At 46.7% G+C, this 14991-nt stretch overlaps 2 protein-coding genes across 2 annotated transcripts in view; both read left to right on the forward strand.

The window, feature by feature from the left end:
- TMEM201 (transmembrane protein 201) overlaps positions 1 to 8642 on the forward strand; it is a 48739-nt gene extending 40097 nt beyond the window's left edge. The window contains exons 9-11 of the mRNA XM_035118993.2: positions 1287 to 1565; positions 3290 to 3421; positions 4140 to 8642. Coding sequence (XP_034974884.2) covers positions 1287 to 1565; positions 3290 to 3421; positions 4140 to 4237 — 509 coding nt within the window. The 3' untranslated portion in view covers positions 4238 to 8642. The remainder of the gene's footprint in view (positions 1 to 1286; positions 1566 to 3289; positions 3422 to 4139) is intronic.
- A 2936-nt stretch (positions 8643 to 11578) lies between these two features.
- On the forward strand, positions 11579 to 12438 carry LOC132592368 (forkhead box protein L2-like). The gene has a single exon (XM_060276477.1). The coding sequence runs from the start codon at positions 11579 to 11581 to the stop codon at positions 12344 to 12346; it is 768 nt and encodes a 255-aa protein (XP_060132460.1). The 3' UTR covers positions 12347 to 12438.
- Positions 12439 to 14991: the final 2553 nt, after the last annotated feature.

Raw genomic sequence — 14991 nt, forward strand, 5'->3', positions numbered from 1 at the left:
TCGCCTCTTCAGATAACCCACACAGAACAACATTCTGAGCAACGTGGCTGAAGAGTGCCAAGACTTCTATTACTAGCAGCACCATATCCGCCCCATCCCGAAAAATCCTGGGAACCGCAGTTCCTCCTTGCAGGGTTAGCACACTTAACAAACTACAGTTCCCAGGATCCTTTGGGGGAAGTCATGTGCTTTCAAGGTCCAGTGTAGATGTGACCAGAATTACATTTTAATACGTTTTAAAGCAGCTTATCATGTAATATTATCATTTATGATTAAATTTATAGGATTTCACTAGCAAATCCTAGCACAGGTTGCAACAATTTTAAAATTCAGAATTAAAAAATTATAGCAGCAGGGTCCCAGGGTGGTTTGCAACAAATAAGTTCGTTTTTGATCTAGACACTGGGATCCAGCACCGAGGGCCTTCTGGCGGTTCCCTCATTGCGAGAAGTGAGGTTACAGGGAACCAGACAGAGGGCCTTCTCGGTAGTGGCACCCGCCCTGTGGAACGCCCTCCCATCACATGTGAAGGCAATAAGTAACTATTCTACTTTCAGAAGACAACTGAAGGCGGCCCTGTTTAGGGAAGTTTTTAATGTTTGATGCTGTACTGTTTTTAATATTTGGTTGGAAGCCGCCCAGAGTGGCTGGGGAAACCCAGCCAGATGGGTGGGGTATAAATATTATTATTATTATTATTTATTATCTGTCCTTTATGTCTGTTACTGATTCTAATTTATCATATATTACATTACCTTTGATACTGTTTTGTTGTAAGCCGCACAAGGAATAATTATTAAAGGGCATCTATCTAGATTTACTACTACTACTACTACTAATAATAATAATAATATCATAAATAAAGGCTGCATACACACCATTACATTCAAAGCACACAGCTTCACCTAATGAAACCTGGGAACAGTGGTTTACTCCTTGCAGAGCTACAATTCCCAGCGCCATTGAACAAACTGCAGTTCCCAGGGTTTCTTTCTTTTCAGGGGAAGGGAACATGCTTTGTCCTTCCACAGTGGTTTAGTGCTGCTTGCTTTTAACTTCTTTGCTCTCGAATTTGCTTTTAATTGCTTCATGCATGGTTTTCATCTTTTTGATGTAAACCTCTTCAATATATATTTGTATGACTTCACTATATATAAACAAATCTTTTAACAAACAGTTTGGCGCCTACGCACCCAAAATCCCCATTTCCTGATTTCTACATATACTGAAACGCTGTCCCTCCCTCCCTCTCTCTCTCTGTTTCCTACTCCCATTTCCCCTCTCAGAATATTTTTCCCTCCTCTCGGGGAGCTGTGTCTCCTCCCCTGTCCCTTCGCCGGCACCATCCGTGGCTGGCTCCGTGGCTTCCAGCTCTGGCTCCCTGCGTTACCGGCGGCCCCTCATCAGCCCTGCCCGACTCAACCTGAAGGGCCAGCGGCTGATGCTGTTCTCAGCTCACAGCGAGGCCCAGCAGCAGGAGGACCTGGCCCACTCAGAGAGCAACATTTTCGCCACGGAGCAGCCCGCCTTCCCAAAAAGGAACCTAAGCGAGCGGGGACTGCATGGTACGTACGCAACCAGGAGGTGGGACTTGAATCGTCTGTGCCAAGGTTGCGGTTTATCCTAGTTGAGGCACCGGTGGCTGTGCCTGGAAAACTGAGCAGTCCCTTCGGGCACGAAGTGTGCAACAGTGGCTGCCATGATGGGCTCGCATTGCGCCCGTCTAGTCCAGCATCCTGTCCACACAGTAGCCAACCAGGTGCGGGCAGGACCTGAGCATAACAGTACCCTAGTGACTTGGGTAAAGCTGGAATAGAGTAAAACTCCCTGGAGCTATTGGCAAAGTGCTGCTGGTTCCAGCCAACTCTGTTTGTTTTTCAGCAGAGGAAGAACCTGCTGGATCAGGCCAGAGGGGTCCCATCTAAGTCCAGGATCCTGTTCTCACGGCGGCCACCCAGATCCCACAAACAGGCCCTGAGTACCAGAGGTTTCCAGCCACTGGCGTTCAGGAATGCTAATGCCTCAGCTATTTACCCTAGCCAGGGTGGCTGTGCTCTGCCCAAGAACATACAAAGGGGGGTGCGGTCTGCCCCGGGTGTCACCCTGATGGGTGGTGATAAAATGGCGGGCGGCACTCATCACTGCGGGGCCTGCAGCATGCATGAGCCACACGTCTCAGCGCCCACAAGCTCCGTGCTGTCTGCCCACTGCCTCCCCCCCCCCCCGCTGTAGGGTGGCTTAGGCTACGTGCCTGTCCCTATGGGTGCCACGCTCCCTGTTTTGTCCCTATGGTTGCCATGGCGTGCCCCATGCCGTCCCTATGGGCATTGCGTGCCCCGCCCCACCCCTGGGCACGTCGGCCCACTGCCCAAGAGCCTTTCTCCGCCGCTGGCTCTGCCTCCACACTTTGAGGCAGCAATGCTTCTGATCTGGTGTGATCCAGCATGCCACTCTTAAGTAGAAAAAGAGGTCCTAAACAGCCTCAGGCCTGCATCATTCAGCCCGGACACTGAGGTCCAGCTCCAAGGGCCTTCTGGCAGTTCCCTCACTGCGGGAAGTGAAGTTAAGAGAAACCAGGCAGAGGGCCTTCTCGGTAGTGGTGCCCACCCAGTGGAACACCTTCCCATCAGATGTCAAGGAAATAAACAGCTATCTTTCTTTTAGAAGACATCTGAAGGCAGCCCTGTTTAGGGAAGTTTTTAATGTTTGATGTTTTATTGTTTTTTAAATACTTTTATTGTGTTTTTAATATTCTGTTAGGAGTTGCCCAGTATAGCTGGGGCAACAAGATGTGTTGCATATAAATGTTGTTGTTGTTGTTGTTGTTGATGTTTGTTGTTTAGAGCATAGCCATCACAACTAGTAGCTCTTGAGAGCCATCTCCTCCATGAATTTTCCTAATCCAGGCATCCCCAAACTGCGGCCCTCCAGATGTTTTGGACTACAGTTCCCATCTTCCCCAACCACTGGTCCTGTTAGCTAGGGATCATGGGAGTGTAGGCCAAAACATCTGGAGGGCCGCAGTTTGGGGATGCCTGTCCTAATCCTCTTCTTAAAGCCATCTAGCTTGGTGACCATCTCTGCCTCCTGTGGGAGTGAGTTCCATTTTCTAACCATGTGCCATGTAAAGAAGTCCATTCTGTTTATCTGCCCTGAATCTTCCAGCTTCATTTGACACCTTTTGACTTCTAGTGTTCTGCGAGAGGGAGGAAAGCCAAAACCCACACAGCGACCAGAAGAAACGTTTTCTGCAAACCCTTATCTCCCTGCCTTGTCCTCCTTTTTTAAGATATGAGAGCCATAACGGAAGCCGGGAGCATCTGCAGCGACGGCACTGTCAAGAAAGGAGAGAATTCGTCGCACTCATCGAGCTGCGTGGTGGACACCACAACGAAAGGCGAGGAACTAACAGGATGGAGGGGTGAGTGTTGTGCAGGGTTTGGGTTGTGGTTTTTTTTGCTTAAAACATGGTTTGCCATGGCAAGAATGTGTCTAATAAATATAATTAATAATAATTAAAATATGAAAGCAATTGAAAAACATTACCTAGATAATAGATAAAAACAAAAACAGACATGCAAAGAAAAACAGCATAAAAAAGAAACAAATATTTTATTTTATTTTAAAAAATAACTACCAGAACATTAAAATATCCCTTCCCCACCCCACAAAATTAAAAGCCATCATTTAAAGCAGGCCCGGCTCTAGGTAGACCCCCGGTGGCGCAGGGCACCATGGCGCCGGCCCGCCAGAAAGGCGCCGCGAGCTGCGCCCGCCCGCTGGCCGGCCGATCCGCCGGTCCACCACGCAGCTGCGCCCACCCGCCCACCGCGCTGGGAAACGGGGCGGGAGGGCGCCAGAGAGATCCGGCGCACCACAGCGGCAGGGGCGTTTAAGACGGCCCTGATTTAAAGTCAAAGACCTGGTTAGAAAGTTACCTTTTTGCCTGGCACCTGATTAATGTAACAATGGCACCAGGCGAGCTTCCCTGGGGAAAACATTCCACAAGCAGGGTGCCACCACCGAAAAGCCCCTGCTCTTTTGTTGCCACCCTCCTGTGGCAGATAATTATGAGCCGACTGGTTGGTTCATGCTGCTAATCCTCTTCCTTCTCCGGACTCCTTTCTTTTTCCAATCAGGCCGCCTTGGCAGCTCGGTGCTCCGAGGTCTCCTTGCCGTGAGCCTGACCGTCAACGCCATCTTCACATCAGCCTACCTCTACCAAAACCTGCGCTGAGCCACGTTGCTGGGGAGTGATGGCCAAACCACCACCGCCACTTCCTCTTTGTCGCCGCACTCCTTCCAAAGAGAGAGAGAAGGGGGGGTGGCGATTCTAGGATGAGGAGGACCCAACCATTGTGCAGCCCTTCTGTCGTCATATCTGCCTCTTGGCCAGCCGCAAACTGCTGACCGCAAGAGAACACACACACACACCAATCAATCGCTGCTGACCTCGCCTATAAGCAGAACACTTTCTCTTTTTAGGGAACTTTTGTGACCCATGCTGGGCGATGGCGGGGCTGTTTCAGCCAGTGTTGGGCTTCTCCAGTTACTTTGCACCTTTCTCTGTACAGAACCGGTTTATCAGGATGAGCTTGAAGATGCTGGGTTGTTCTTGTTTTACGGGGGTGGCACGTTGATGGAGTGGCCATGGCCAAGGGACTTTCTTCCTCCCCTTGTTTAACGATGAAACGTTAGCGTTGCTGACTTCTCGTTTGCCAAAGGACCGGGAAACATGCCGTTTTGCTCTCCAGTAGTTCCATGACGTTTCGCTGCTTCGTTGGCCTCGTTATCCCTAACAAGACTTTCTCTCAGTTTCCCTCTCTAGTGAGAAGGAGGGGGAGAGGACCAGCACATTAACTCATTCTGTGGCGTTCTTTTTCACCTTAGTTCCTTAACCACTTGCCACTCAGCTGCAGTTCATTTATTGGTGCTGCCATCGTATCTGTTTGTACTTGTTTGCAATGTTTTGCAGATTGATGGATTGTGGGGGTTTTGTTTAGCTTTTGTTTTTTTTAAAGTCAGTATCCAGTATCGTAACTCCATTTTTGCCTCACGTACAGGCACCACTTCTACTGTAACAAGACGTTCTGATGTCACTGATATACACTCTGGCTCTCGATGGCCAGGGTGTTTGCTGGGTGTTTCTGAGTTGGATTTTTGAGAAATTTGCTCTCAATGTGACGTACTAGAAATGCCAGAACTGGGAGGCAGGGAGTTGTAGAAACTGGCCACTGTTTGCAGCTTCAGAGGTCTGTCTCCCACTGCATCTGTGACGTGTGGATTTCTTTGTTCAAAACTTATATATATCTTCTTAACTAGCCAAAAGCTGAAGTAGGTCAGGTTAAGAAATTCTGCCCTGTGCTGCAAAACTCAAAAATGAAATTGGTGCTTGCTATATCAGTCAGACTCTGTGCTTGGATTGTATGCATAAAAACTGTTAGGTGGAACGACTTGTGTGACTGTACCTCTGAGCAACAAACAAGTAAATCCCTGCACTTAAAAAGCTAGCAAATCAGGGAAGTTTGAACTGACACACTAGTTATCTGTGTGCAGGGATTTTATTTTATTTTTATTTTTTATATAAATCAATCAGGTATTATGTTGCCACCTGCTGTCTGGTGGTAGAGTCTAGTCACACGTCAACCACTTCCTGCTCGTCATCTGTTTTAGAGAACCAGATCACAGGTGCTAGGTCCAAAAAATTATCCCTCTCCTAAGAGTAATTCCAAAACGTCTCGCTTCACAGGTATCCAGTCCTACATTCTACATGCTGTATTTTTGGGTGGGCATCCAAGCACTGCCAGTTAACATGGGCAGAAACTCGAAATTTAATTCCTCTCAGTAAATTGCTTCTCTTTCCTCGGGGTATTCCCAAAAGTTAAGTGCTTCTGCCGCAGCCCAGGAAAATGTGCCCATTGCCAAATAGCTCAGCTTTTTTTTGTTGCAGAAAATATTTCAGGCTTGAGGTGTGTAATTCTGTGCCGCGACTGACTGCTCACTAGCAGTGAAATTAAGCCTGTGATCTTAGACCTTACCTGGTGGGGGGGGGGCGTTGTTTGTAAGCAGGCTGTATTTCTTCATAGTCCTCTATTCCAGCAACATCTGAAGAGAAGGCCACTGGTTACACACCACACTGTAAATATCTTTCCATCTTTCAAACCACCTTTGGCTCCCTGTGGGGCAGGTGGGGAGCGATCATTCTGCTCTCTCTGCCTAAGAAGGGAGGAGGGAGGCAGAATCCTTTGCATATGGTGCTAAAACACACTCAATCGCAATCACTCTGGTGCAAATTCTTCAAATCGCAGCGCGCCCAACTAAAATGGGGTAAAGGTGTCTTGAAAGCACCACGTCTGTGTCTTAATTCCTTTCCGCCTTAATGCAATTGATGTGTTTCTTTGTCTTGCTATTGTCCTTTCCCCTTGCACAAAGTATTGGTGTGTGGGGAAATCGCTTGATGATGCCAATGTTTATATATAGAGCCCTGTCTGTTGGCAGCAAAAACAAAAAAACCCACCATTTCACTCTTTTATTGAACTTGAATGCAGCACAGTCACCTGCGTTTAAATAACTATCAATTCTCAACTAAGAACCTGGGTTTAAGTGGCCAATTTCTTTATGGGAGCAAAGGGTGGGGGATAGCTATTGTTTGCCCACCAGCCTTCCGTGTCCAGTAAAACATTTAAAAACACACATGTACATTGTTTGCAACAGACGGAGAGGGGATTGGCCACTGACACTGTTTTTCTGATGGGGTTATAGGCACGTGGTGATAGTTCTGTACATATAGAATGCATCCTTTGAGCAGCTTGTCCAGAAGCCTCATGAGGACTAGTTCCCTGGTGAATGTAAAAGCAACTGCCTTCAGGAGTTAACTCTTACTATCGAAATACACTGTGTTCCTGAGAGGCTTGAATTTTTGGGGTTGGGTGGGGATTTGGTGGGTGGGAGTCATAAGAGAAGAAAAATGGCAGAGTCCTGGTTTTTATTTTCCTTCACTGAGAAAAGTTGTACATTTTGTACTTAATATGACTGTGGGGTGGGGTTAACTTTGTACAGTTCGGTGAGAAATTTGTGTCTTTAGTTTGGGGGTTTGGATGCGAGGGGTTTGTTCTTTTCCCTCTTCTTGCCCCCCACCCCTGCCATTCCTCCAGGGAGTTTATGTTCTGTGTTTGAGAGATTATTTTTCATTATAAAAGTGGAGAATAAAAGTGAAATTGAATCTTGAGCATCTTGTCCCATCACTTTCTTAAATGGGAAGGAAAAACTGCAAAAGCGGTGTAGCTTTTACGTTCAATTTCAAACCGACTCACCCCTTTGATCATTTTGCAAACAACTTTCTATTCCTTTCGTAACTTAGACAGGTAGGCAAGGGAGGAAATCTATCCCGTCCAAGTAGCTCATGGTTGACATATCATCCTCACAAAACAACCCTGCAAATTAGATTAAAGTTAAACGGAGCAGTCCAAATGGGGATTTGAACCCAGATCTCTTGTCCCAGGCTAATGTTTGATGCAGGTTCGAGATACAATTTTATTTATTGTTTATTGAATTTATATCCCACCCTTTATCCCCCAAGGCAAACAGGGCGACAAACACCTATACAGTGGTACCTCAGGTTAAGTATTTAATTGGTTCTGGAAGTCCGTACTTAACCTGAAGCGTACTTAACCTGAAGCGAACTTTCCCATTGAAAGTAATGGAAAGTGGATTAATCCGTTCCAGATGATGAAAAACACCCCCTAAAACAGCAATTTAACACAAATTTTACTGTCTAACGAGACCATTGATAAAATGAAGGCAATAATCAATGTACTGTACTATAAGTAAGACAGTATTGTAGATGAAAACCAACTACAAACTCTGGTTAACAAGTTTGTAACCATAGTTAATATGTCCATAGTTAAGCTTCTGTAATGCTGAACTATGTTTTTTTAAAAAATTTTAAACCTACGGTAGCTTAATAACCATGGGTTGATGTTATGTTCAAACTAACATCTGTGCAAGAATATTTCTCGACATACTGTGTTGAAGGGTATTGCTTTAACAGGTCATGGGACCCTGCCTGCAGCTTGTCACAGGTTTACCACCTTTGTGAACTAAACCAGCTCTGGTTTTGGCGCTGAGAGAGAATCCTTTGGCCTGGCACGTTAGTCTCATTTTGTATCAGCCAGGGTGACGCAAGCAAGCTTTGCGGGATCCACCTTCCAACTTGCACACAAACATACGGGTTCTGCTTCTTGGGTTGTGTGGTTGTGTCAGACCTCCTTTCTGTTGATAGATGTCACAGATACAATTTGCTTTATTGTTCCATAAGGTGTGTTGAGGATTCAGTTGCCCAAGCTCTTTTGATCATCCTTGCCAGGTAAGCTCATGGTGATGTTTGTTGATGTTTATTGCTGTTCTAACCTCTCCTATTGGGTATTTTTAAAAAAATAAATGTGGTTCAAGGGGTGAAAATGGAGTCTGTATGGAGCTGGAACACAGTAGCTACCTTAGGCCAGATTGTTTTTATAGGCCAATATTGTCTACTCTGACCGGCAGCAATTCTCCAGGGTCTGAAGCAAGAACGCCTTTACTCTCCTCTGCGACCTGGAGATCCTTTTAATTGGAAGGGCCACATAACAAGTGCTTGAACAGAGTATAGAAACAAAAGAAGGTGCCCTCGGTCAGGGCCATGCAGAGCATGATGCGTGTTTCCCAACCCTGGGAACCAGAAGTCCCATCCAGGAAGGAGGCTCCCTGCTGCAACTCTGCATGAGTGGCTGCTCTAGCTTTTGTTAAGACAGATTGGAAACGGGTGGGAGAACCTTTGACCCTCCCATCAGCCTCGGTCATGGCTAATGGGGCTTGTAGTTCCAGCAGCATTTGGAGGCGGGGGCACAAGTTAGCTGTTAGCTGTAATATCGGCTAACAGACAGCACTCTTGGCTTCTTAGAATGCCTCCAGAAATGTACCAAGCAGAAAACGTAAGTTCTCCTTGCCACTATGCTTAGGAGAGGCAAACCTGTTGGACAGCCTCCTCCCACCGTTCTACGTGCTCTTAATTACCCATTTGACTAATACACTTTTTGGTAGTGGCCTAATCCTGCCAGTGCATGAAAGAGATATTTTGGATGGTAGGCAAAGCTTGTACGTACTCTGTGCTCCTAACAAATAAAAGCTCCCCATAATCTATGCCAAAAAAATAAAGCTGAATTGTCATCTGCATGCAGCTTGCACTTGTAAAGTGATCCTGCTTGTTTACGTACTTCATAACTTGTTTAATTCTGCTAGGTGCAGGTATAGCCATCTGGTCACATGCAAACTTCTCTGCATTAGGCTGAGAGATGGTGACTGGCCCAAAGTCACCCAAGGGGCTTCATGGCTGAGTGGGGATGCGAACATGGGTCTCCCAGGTCCAGCACTCTAACCACTGCTCTACACTGGTTCTTTGATGTTAAAGTGGGAATTTACTCATATTGTGGAAATCATAAGGGCTAAAAAACCTGGGGTTGTTTTTTTATCTCCACATTTAAAAGGTTCACAAAGCATCACATTCCTTAGGGATATAGGGGCAGGGGGAGCAATTTCTCCGCTCACCCCACTACATCCAACACAAAAAAACATCTCTGGCCCTTTATGCAGACATGAAGGCATTTTTCACATACAAAATATAGTAATGAAAATGGCAATGAAAACAAGCCTGCTATTCTGAAGAGCCTGTCCAAGCTTAGGGCAGGGGAATTAATGTGAATCTTTAATATTTGGACCAAAGTTTGCACTCCCCCTAATCTGAACTTTGCCCCTTTCGTTGTCTTCTGTCTCCCCCACCCAGATATAGGGACATAGGATGCTGTCTTATACAGAGTCAGACCACTGGTCCATTTAGCTTAGTATTTTCTGCACTGACTGGCAGCAGCTCTCCAGGACAACAGGTAGGAAGTCTCTCCCAGCCCTACCTGGAGATACTAGGGGCTGAACCTAGGACCTTCTGCATGCCAAGCAGGTGCTCTTCCACCGAACTATGGCCCTTCCCCATAGCATTTTCTGATCCCACCTTTGCCTGACTGCTAGGCTGCAAGCACAACTGCAAATGAATGCACCTGCCTATTTTGAGTTACTTGGATCAAATTGTATGCTGTGTGTTGGTCCTCTTTGTACAAATGGAGATGCATTTATTTATTTTAAAACGACGGTGATTATAATAGAGAAAAGGATGAAGCTGCATTTTTTTATGTTCCATGTTTTTATTAATGGCAGTTCTGTTCACTGAAAGGGCTCTCACACAGAAGACAGAGCAAGCTTGTTTTCTCCCGCTCCAGAGGGTGGGATCCGAACCAGTGCCTTCAAGTTACAAGAAAGGAGATTCTGGTTAACATCAGGAATAACTTTTCTGACAGTAAGAGCTATTGACTGTGGAATGGTCTACTTATGAAATGTGGTGGGCTCTCCTTCATCAAAGGTTGATGAGCAGAGGTTGGATGGCCATCTGACATGTATGATCTAGTTGGGATTCCTGCATTGCAGGGGACTGGACTAGATGAAAGGGAAAGCACTCTCTGCACATGTTCTCTTGGTTATTGCTTTGCATGCTGGAACCGCTGCTCAGGGGACAGAGAGCCTGAAGCAAAGTGTTGCAGCCCAACATTCATCCTACTCAGAGCAGCAGCAGACCCATTGAAATGAATGGGCATGGCTAACCTAGCTCCACTCACTTCAAGGGCTCTACTCTGAGTAGAACTTGGATGGAAACAACCCTAGGCTCAGCTCCGGGTTCTAATCAAGTTCTGCCGTTTTGCCTTTGTTTCGCGTGCGCTGGAACCAAAGTTTAAAGCTTTTCCACAAAGTGGAATTGCCAGCGGAGCAGGGAAACAAATTAGCATCCAAGCCATAGGAGTTCTGTAATGGGTAAAAACTTATTTTGGACGGAGAGTCAGGATCCTTGGCACTTTTAGGCAAAGCAACGTCATAAAAAGAAGAAATCCATTAAAAATAGCAAGAGTTTAATTGAAATGATCCTAATTGGAGAGCGACTCTTGCTTCTCCGCAGTCTCTCATCAGCAAATCACAAATCATGGGAGTATTGGAATTATTTCCTCCCCCTCGCTCCTCTTGATTCTTGGATTTTTGGCTCCGCGCAAGAAAATGGGTCTGTTGGCCAAATCTGGCACAGCGCCCAAATGCACCCAAGTCCCGGGCAGCCGTTACCGCCCTCTTCGGGGTTCACACGCAGGTCACAAAAAATTGTAGCAAACTTCAAATATCCAACTCCCGTCTCCAGTCAAAACAAAAAGAGAATGAACTAACACATTTGGTCTTACAAAAGTGTTTGCGAAACTCCCATTTGTTTTTTGCCCGCTAAACTTGGGCGCAATTTTGGTTTTCGGAGGGAGAGGCAGAAGATTACGCACGGAGCTCCAGGCGCGCTTTTGGAGAGGTAAGGCAAGCGCACCGGCAACCTGGAGAAAGGTAGGAGCGGGGCGCACTCAGCGCTTGGCAGATTGGGGGTGGCAACCAGGGGTGGGGGAATGGGATTTTCGAAATTGCAAAAGGCTCGATCCACTGCCACCACCTCTGTCCTTCAGGCAGAAGCTCCATGGAGGAAGCTGCGAGCGCCGGAGCCGTCGAGGCGATCTCTGGGACAAAGAAGGAGCAGCTCGCAGACGAAGAGTGCAACGCTGCCGCGCCGCCTGCTCCTCTCCAAAAGCCCCCGTATTCCTACATCGCTCTGATCACCATGGCCATCCGAGACAGCCCCGAACAGCGCTTGCCCCTGCGCGACATTTACCGGTACATCTCCCAGCGGTTCCCTTACTACAATTTGAGCCAAAAGAGCTGGCAGAACAGCATCCGGCACAACCTCAGCCTCAACGAGTGTTTCCTGAAGGTGTCCCGGGAGGGAGCCGGGCTCACGGGCAACGACTGGATGCTGGATCCAGCCTTCGAAGGCATGTTTGAGCCGGGGAATTACCTGCGCCGGAGGTGCGCCCGGAAGCGCTCGCGGGATCTCGCCCCCGCGCCTCCGCCGACGGCGCCTTATTTCACCTGCCCGGAGACACCTGCGCCCGCTTACCGACCTTATCACCCATATCCTCAGAGTCCGCTTCCGCCTCCTGCCTATCTTTTGGGCGGATCAGGTGTGGCGCAGCCCTTCCAGACTTACCCGGTGAGCGGCTGCCTCCCAGGTATGGGTCCCGTCGGCGGCTACGGACCCTACCCCAGATTCCTGCTTCCCGGCGGGGCGGCCCAGCAGCCGCCGAGCCCGGTTGCAGGGGGGCCCGTCGCTCCTTTCCAGTCGTCCCCCGACCTGTCCCTTTGGAGCGGTTGGCAAGAGAGGATCCCCTGCGCCCGCACGGACTTCTAAAGAGAGGACGACTTGATTCGGAGCAGCACCTATGGACAACCTCGGTTGTGTCTCAAGGTTCTAGTCCTGCTTAAGGAAACTACCCGCTACCTCTTAAGGTCTCAGCGCTTGTGGGGGACGGGCAGGATTGGGGGGGGGGAAGCAGCTTGGTATTTGAAAAGCAACGGGGCACGATTATTTCGAATCTGAAAAGAGAGCTGCCGACATATTTACACCAGGTCTGCTCCAGTGGTTTTCAACCACACCTGGTTGAAAATGCGGGGCGGGGGACGTAGTTGCTGATTTCTGCAGCTGAATGTTTTGTGGAAAGAGCAGGAGTAGGTAAACTGGTTAGCTGGCAATTGTGCTTGGACTCCTTTAGAATAAAGCCTTGGTGAGAGATATCAGGTCCCTTCCTCTCCACGCCACCCCCACCCCCTTGAAGAACCCAGCCATTTTTATTTTTATTTTATTGGCTGGGTTTTGAGGGAGGTCGGGAGGCGTTACCAAGGCAGTCGCCAACTTTTAAACCAGTCCCTGCTGCTTGTGCCTCAAAAAATAGTCTGATCTGCAGGGATTAGAAGATGCCGATGCTTTTTATCTACTCTATGAACTCTAAATTTGTCAGTACCTGACAGTCAGGCTACTTTTCAAGGCACAGCACTGGGGACAGGCTTAAAAGTTGGCAACCGTTGCCTAGATGAAGTTAAAATCTCCCCTGCCCAATTGAAAGTAACAAAATTGGCAGGCAGCAATGGCCATTATAGTCCTATTACACTTAAATGGAAGTAAGTTCAATTTAGCGCATTGGGACTTGCTTCCTAAGTAAGTGGCCCATGTAGACATGGTGATTTGTAATCAACTGGAAGTTGTTACAGGTGAAAGGTTGTTACAGGTGAAATGTTGCATTTAAAATTGGTGTCAAGCACTGCTCAATGCTCAGGGCCAAAGTACCACCTAGTTTGACTAAAGTGTGGAGATTTTCAGCTTGTGAAACAGAAGAAGGATCTTGTTTTTTGTTTCTAGTTGGGAGTTGTGTAATGATTTCAAATGTGGGAATTAGCTGTTTCCAAAGGCAGCATAAATAGCCCGCAGAAGAAATTGACAAGATATTGCATGTGTTTAAAATGCTTGGGAGGAGAAATCTTGAAACTCCTCCCTAGGTTACTTTTCAAGTAGGACACTCCAGATTTAGTTCGTTACACACACTCCAGGGAAGTTCTGTTAACTTGAATAAAATTACTTTAAAGTAAATGATTTTTGGATTTAAAAGTGTCTGTGGTTCCTATATCCTAACAATGACTCTATTTCCACAAAGCATGGTAACCACTTTCCCCCCTAAAATAGAGTTCTAGCAAATGTTTAATCTACGCAGAGTACAGCCATTGAAATTAATTTTAATGTGTTTATTCTGAGTAGCAGCTAAATGCTGCCAAGAGTATTTACTTCTTTTAGGTGGGGCAGGGACCAGCATTTGGAAGTTTAGATTCTTAGTTTGAAAGGGTTTGGTAAAAGTTTTTCCAATTGTTTATTATTATTACTATTATTATTATCAGGCATATGACATTTGTGGCTTTGAGGGATTATTGAAGTGTCTTCTCTCCCCCCTCCCCTTTTGTGCTGGGGTTATTGGGTCATTGGTGAGTAGAAAGCATTTCACCTGGTTACATTTAGGACTTACTGATCCTTGCTGCAATGTTGGAAAGTGAAGGACAGAGCCTAAAGAACTGATTTTTCCAGCCTGGACATGTCTGAACATTGCAAGGCAAGGGCGGCTAATTTGCTTTTGAAAAAGAGGTTGCCAACATCTTGTGCTGGCTCATGCTCCTCTACCTTTAACAAAAGGTTGATCCTGCAAACATTGTCTTGGTGGGATCATACTAATCTCCATCCATCCTGTTAAAAGGGGCCCCCTTTGCTTATTTCTGCAGCTCAGATTGTTGGATTAATTCTGCTTGTAAAGCTAAATTGTGCAAAAGTTTAAAAAGTTGTTTTTATGTCACTTACTGTGTTCAAAACAGTATTTGAAATGCAAGAAGTGTTGGAAATGTGTCACCCACCCTAAAAGAAATCAGAGACCATTTTTCCCTGGGAAGAATTAAGTGTTTGTTGGAGCAGGGATGTGAATGGACCTCCCTTTTGCGTTTAAGTTTTCTGGTTTGGTTACACTGGAACTATTGGTTTTTTAATGGTTACTGGACAATAAAAAAATTTAATAGCAAGTGATGTCCTTTTAATGCAGGGCTGGGCTGCTATTTTTCTGTCTGAGGGCCACATTCCATCAGAGGAAATCACTTGAGGGGCCACTTGCCAATAGTGGGTGGAGCCAGAGACCCATGCACTGGATTAACCAACCAGGAATAAACATTAAGCTGCTTCAATTTTCACCATTGTCACCTCAGATCAGAGCTCCCAGTCTCCTATGCAGGTCTTACCCACTGGGTTTTGATGGGCTTACTCTTAATTAAGACAGCTTTGAAACTGGTTCCCATTTCTGGTATCAAAGAGCCCATGTACTGAGCAACTGGGAATAGCAAGTAGAACCAATTTACTGGATTCTCCATTCCATTCCTCAGTTCCCCCTTGTTCCGCCCCTCTGTTAGCATTCTCTGCCCATTTATCATGGAATCATGGAATTGTAAGGGGACCCCCAAGGTTCATCTAGC

The sequence above is a fragment of the Zootoca vivipara genome, chromosome 6 (genome assembly GCF_963506605.1).
Source record: "Zootoca vivipara chromosome 6, rZooViv1.1, whole genome shotgun sequence".
Classification (NCBI taxonomy): Eukaryota; Metazoa; Chordata; class Lepidosauria; order Squamata; family Lacertidae; genus Zootoca; species Zootoca vivipara.

Coding starts and splice junctions, on each gene's coding strand:
- LOC132592368 (XM_060276477.1), top strand. CDS start 11,579: ATGGAGGAAGCTGCGAGCGCCGGAGCCGTCGAGGCGATCTCTGGGACA.